Source organism: Schistocerca piceifrons, chromosome 2 (genome assembly GCF_021461385.2).
Source record: "Schistocerca piceifrons isolate TAMUIC-IGC-003096 chromosome 2, iqSchPice1.1, whole genome shotgun sequence".
NCBI classification, from domain to species: Eukaryota; Metazoa; Arthropoda; class Insecta; order Orthoptera; family Acrididae; genus Schistocerca; species Schistocerca piceifrons.
The window spans coordinates 699,845,853-699,851,729 of record NC_060139.1 but is presented as its reverse complement, the minus strand read 5'-3'; the positions used below and the strand labels follow the sequence as shown (position 1 = coordinate 699,851,729).

Sequence of the window (5,877 nt, the reverse complement as noted above, 5' to 3'; positions counted from 1 at the left end):
TTAGTACTACTTCTTCGTGTAGAGTTCATTAACTAAACGCACTGAACTAATGTCACATTCTACTTCATTCGTATTCACCACACTAATAATATACGTACCTTGCGTATTTCGTACTAGACCTTCCGGAATGTATATACCCTTCATTACTTCTTGTTTCGGTACTATAATCTTTTCGCCTTCCGAAATCATCTTACGCTCTAATAATCGGATTCTCATAACCTTTTCATGTCTGGGACCAATTGTTTCCGTGCAGTAGCGACCTTCACTTGCCTGGCCTTGAGTCAGCGTGTGTGACCGTGCCTCACTTGACCGTGGTATCAGTCCGTTACTACTACTGATAACGTGTTGTCCCTTTAACTCTCTGTTCCAATATTTCCTTTCATGTAACTCGTTCAGCTTACTCTTATCTTTCTGACGGCCTTGCCGTGCTACCGTCGGTACATTAAACTTTTGTATTTCCCTCCATCCCTTTGGTAACTCGCCTTCAAGTGCTGTGATCAATGGAATACTCTTCCCATTTATTTCTAGTTGGTTATCGCCATAATCAATGACTGCTCTCTGTTTTTGTAGGAAATCTCTACCTACCAAACCATTATATGGGACATCTGTGTCTTTTCTTAACACATGGAAAGTATGCTCGCCTAACTCCCTTCCAGCTACCCATAAATTCAACGTCACTGTACCCAATGTGTTCATTGTATCCTGTGTTAATCCTTTTAACAATTGTACCTCGTCCTTATTCACCGGCATTCCACTATCTATCACTTCTTCTTTGATTAAACTGATATGGGCTCTTGTATCTATTAAAAGCATCAATTCTTTACCCAATTCATTGCAATAAGGCATCATTACATCATTTTCAGCTTCGCAGCCTGCTGCCCTAACCTTGGGCCATTTAACAGTGGCTATGCATGGCTGCTGCCCATACCACCTGTTTCGTTTCCCGTCCCTTTTCCTCGGAACTTTTCTATTTTCTCTCTACACTGTGATGCTAAATGCCCATATTTATTACACCGATAACATTTAGGAGTTCGACAGTCTTTCTCCCTATGCCCACGCCTTTGGCATTTTTCGCGTATAATAGTTCTATTACATTTCGCATCTGCATGCCCTCGTTCGTCATAATGCTAACAATAATTTTGAAATTTCCGTGCTTCTTCTGCCCTGCTGGGTGTCTGCACCCATCTTACTTTGGTATTTCTGTTGCAGTGCTTGGATATTTGCCCCGCTTTACCATAATTGTAACACTTCATCTGCTTTAGTTGGTCTCTTTGATAATTCTGCCCGCTTATTTCCCTTGACTTTTGATCCTTTTCTCTCATTGACATGGTTGCTCTTTCTTCTTGTTGTGCGAGTTCTACAGCCTCACTTAAATTAATGTTTTCGTCCCGACTGCGTACAATCATCTGTATTCTTTCATTCGCTAACCCTTGAATAAAACATGCACGGCTTAGAGCATAAACCAATTTTATTGACCACTTTAATTGTTCCTTAGTTGTTACTCATGCTACGGCAAGCTTGAACGATTTAGATAACTCGTCTATTCTATTTCCCCAAGAGGCAATTGATTCCCCCTGATGCTGTCTAGTTTGGAACATTTTGCATGCGAAAAAGTCAATAGTTCTTTTGTTCACATAATTTTTTTCTAAAATGCTTCTTACTTCAGGCCAATTATTTGTGTTCTCTCTTACTAATAATTTTGATCTAGCACCCCCAGTTATTTTTGATTTTACATATTGAAACAATAATTTTGCATCCTCAGTTTTTACGACTACAGCATTCACATTCTCAATGAACTCTTGCAATCCTCTTTTGTTACCTTCAAATGTTTTCGGAACAAGAACTACCACATGTTTAGCACTTATACCTGTTCTGTCACTACTGGAGAACGTCACTGTATACAAGCACAAGGGATCTTATATTTAAGTTGTCTAAGTGCATTGCCTTTTTTAGATGTCTTGATGTTACTTGCGATGTTCTGTGCTGCTCGTGGTGCTCTGGCTCTGCTTGCGAATCTTGAGTGCTGCTACTCGTAACGGCTTCTTCTTGTTGCGGTGAGATTTGCTGACACAACTGCTAATCTTTGTTCTCTTACTCTCCTTACAACTCCACCTAATTCCGAAACTACCCCACACCTGGCACCATTTATTTATGTCGTGTCCTGGCACAGCCTCACTATACCAGAATGAAGTAAGTGCGAACTGCGTAGCGCAATAGGGACATTAACGACAATGGGTTCGTTATAAATTTCTGTCAGCTTTTATATTGGAGATGAAAGGGAGAGAATCTCCTTGGTTTGAAGCAAATAAGTTTCCTGAAAATAGGTTACAGAATTGCAATGGGCAGAAAAGATTGGTTAGTTTCTATCAAGTTTATTCTCACATATACTCATGTGAGGTGTTGGACCATAAACCCCTTAGTAAGATTCAGTCTGTTTATTCGGACTTGCTACTTCAAAGCTAATTGCCAGTACATGTACAAAGCAATCACTTGTTCTTGGTTAGCACTGAAATCTCTCTAAGTAATTGAGACCAAGACTGACAGCCTCTGTTCAACACTATTCCAATGACACTCTAAAAATCCTACTTGACTTGCAGTTTCCGAGTGTCCCCCAGAGTCTATCACCATCTTATCATAGTTCAAGTCTTTATCAGCTGTATTGGCTGCTATGAGCCTACTTGGCCCCACTGGCGTCTCACTGCAGAATCTCCAAACTGCCGGCACTGGCTCTGAATCTGTATCTGAATCTCTGCCTCTAGGTATTCCACTGCCTGGCCTTTTATTTCGTTTCTCATGTACTTGGATGCACACGAGTTAATTTGTTTCACATGACCCTTTCATTTCTAAGTGATCGGATTGCACAAGAATGCCTATGGATCCACACGACACTCTCGTTTCTAATTGGTCGGCTTGCGTAAGAATGCATTCGGTTCCACACGACACTTTCGTTTCTAGCTGCTCACAACTTAATTTGGTTCCACACGAGTCTTTTCCACATGTGACTGACACTCTCTCTTGCTGTATTATCGCCCTGGTGTTTGCATCTTCCATTGTGCAAGTTTTGCTCATGCCGCTTCCTCTGCAAGGAAGTCAAGCACTAAGTTATTTTATCAACAAGCCATACTTGTGCAGCCTCCGCCGCTTATCTTGTCCCTAAGTCCTGGTGGACTATTTATTAATGTTGGCCAGCTGTTTGCCTATGAAGCCTGGACTCTTACAATGGTCACAAAAGCAAGAATAAAAATTAAAATTTTCTACAGTCACAACAGGATAACACATAACAACGATTATAAATTTCCATTACAGTAAAGAACGCAAAAGTATCCATGTCTGATAAGACAGAGATATATAAATGTCAGTGAAATTATTGAATAAAACTGTTCACAATGCAAAACTTTAACACTATCCATTGTTTAATAACTGAGACACTCTCATATTTTTGCACAACTTTCTCAGCTGGGTACAAATAATCCGAAAGTTGATTTTCTGTATCTGCCTGTACTACTGAAATGGTAATTCACTAGCTGTAACAAGAAGTGTCTGAGATGAATATGTTCCATCCATCAGTGAAATCCATGATTCTGTGTGAGTCAAACAGTAAGCAGTAGGCAAGGTTTCAGATCCATTTCCTGCCAAATTTCAGTTAGAAGTCGCTTCATCCAGACCATTTCTCATGCTGATTCGCTAGCTGCTACAATTTCAGCTTCTGTAGTTGAGGCTGCAACTGAAGTTTGTCGCTGGTTTATCCAATTGACAGGTGTAGCGAAGTACAGACAAAGAACACTTGAGGTTGATCGTCCATTCCCTAAATCATTTCCATGATCGGCAACACTGTAACGTTGAAGAATACCTTCGTCTTCACCACTTTTGTAAATAAGTCCATAGTCATATGTGCCTCGCGAATAGCGAAAACTTCTTTTTAGGCTTATTAGACCACGCTCCGTTGGATTTTTAAGACATCTATATACTACTCCAACAGCATATGCTATATCTGTCTTGTCCCACACAGCATTTATGTCCAGGATCCAGTTGCTTGTGTGTAAGGGTATTTAATGTTGGCAGAGTCTGTTCCACACTGTAGTTCTTGATAACTGGAGTTATTACAGCTCTACAATCACTCATGCCAATGTGCTCCAAAACCTCAAGCAATCCGCCATCAGCATAGAGTACAAAGAAAATCTCTTCCATCTCATAAAGAGGTAAGGATCAGCTTCACTTCTCTTAAATCCTGATTCCATCTCATAATTAGTGAATCTCTCATTCCAGCTCGGGCTAAAAGTTTCAGGCCATATAAGCTTTTCATTAATCAACATAATTTTTTGGAACCATCATCGTAATCTTCAGTGTGTGTCATAAATATCGTTTGCTTCAGGTCACCGTAAGGAAAGGCAGTAATGACATCTATTTGTTCAATGCTTATCTTCCCTTTGGTTGCAATGCTGAGCAACGATCCAATAGTCGACGTCTTTGCCACAGGGCTGAAAGTTTGTTCATAATCAAGCCCTTTCTATTGAGAAAATCCTTTGATAACCAATTTTGCTTTGAATCTGTCAACCGATCCATCAGCATTGGTCTTCAGTTTTCAGATCCACTTACAAGGAATTGCTCTCTTTCCAGGAGGTAAATCTTCCATTTTCTTGATGTGCTGCCATTTCTTAATACATTTCTGCTTTCCAGTCGTCTCGTTGACTAAAATTTATGGTATCCCAACAAGATTCTGGTTCTCAAAGATCATTAACTGCAGTACATAGTCTTGAAGCCTCTTTGGTTTTTTTAGCGTTATCGTTCAAGCAGTTGTGGCCTAATTCTTACATCATCAGACTGGTTGAATGTCTCTTTAGTTTCATCCTGTAAATCATCCTTGTTATTGAACACATTTTTTTCTAATTACTCATCTGTTTCATCCTGTACATAATCATAATTATGGAACTCATCTTCTCTTGGAAAACTAAATTTCACTTTGCTTTTAATTATGTCTGATGACTCTTGGGTCTTCCAGTGAGACAACTCAAGATCCACAGGAACTACTGGACTTCCCTTTTGCATAATTTTCTCATCAATAATAACACCCCATGATGTCATTAACTGACTAATTTCTTCACACCAGATCTGATAACTATAAACATGGTAACAGCCAATCAGAATCCCTTTTACTGCTTTTCGATCCATTTTCACTCTTAATTTTTTGGGAACGTGAACATAACATTTAGAAACTATTAGATGTAGGTTCTTCATGCCAGGCTTCTATTGACGCCATATTTCAGGTGGAGACGTTCGTAAATACTGGAAGCTCCTGTTCAGTTCAGGACGTATGCTGCAGAATTTATCATTTCACCCCAAAACGACTGAGGAATGTTTGCAACAGCATGCATCACAGCCCTGGTGGTTTCGACAAGAGTACGTTTTCTCTTTCACTACATCTGTTTTGCTGTGGAGTATATGGCAGAGTAAAACGTTGGATTATGCCCTCCTGTAAAATCTTTCTTGTCTGTTTATTGTTGAACTCTCCTCCAAAGAGGTTTTTAATTGTATGCCCAACAGTTTTTTCTCAATTATAAACTGTCTTAGTTTATTTTGAACTTCTGTTTTTTTTCCTTGACAAAGTAAACAACTTGAAATTTACTGTAATCGTCTTCGAATAACACAATGTAGCGATACCCAGAATTGGACTTTTAGAAAGGACCACAGACTTCCTTGTGATTCAGCCTTTCCAGTTGAGAAGCTCTTTTATGGGTGCCTTTGGAAGCTGATGCACTTTACCGTAAATACAGCCTTCACAGAGCTCAGAGTCCATTGTCACGTTATTGCCAAGATCTTGGAGATTAACATCTTGACATGTCGCTTATTTTAAAGTCCAAATCTTTCATGGTACAACTG

The 5,877-nt window shown here is 39.6% G+C and overlaps 1 protein-coding gene across 1 annotated transcript; it reads right to left on the bottom strand.

Annotated features, from left to right (window-relative positions):
- Window positions 1-905: 905 nt before the first annotated feature.
- On the bottom strand, window positions 906-1,506 carry LOC124775760 (zinc finger CCHC domain-containing protein 13-like). Its single transcript, XM_047250590.1, has 3 exons — window positions 1,503-1,506; window positions 1,191-1,429; window positions 906-1,127 (listed from the first exon to the last, which is right to left on the bottom strand). The coding sequence occupies exons 1-3, from the start codon at window positions 1,504-1,506 to the stop codon at window positions 906-908; spliced, it is 465 nt and encodes a 154-aa protein (XP_047106546.1).
- Between the last annotated feature and the right edge of the window lie 4,371 nt (window positions 1,507-5,877).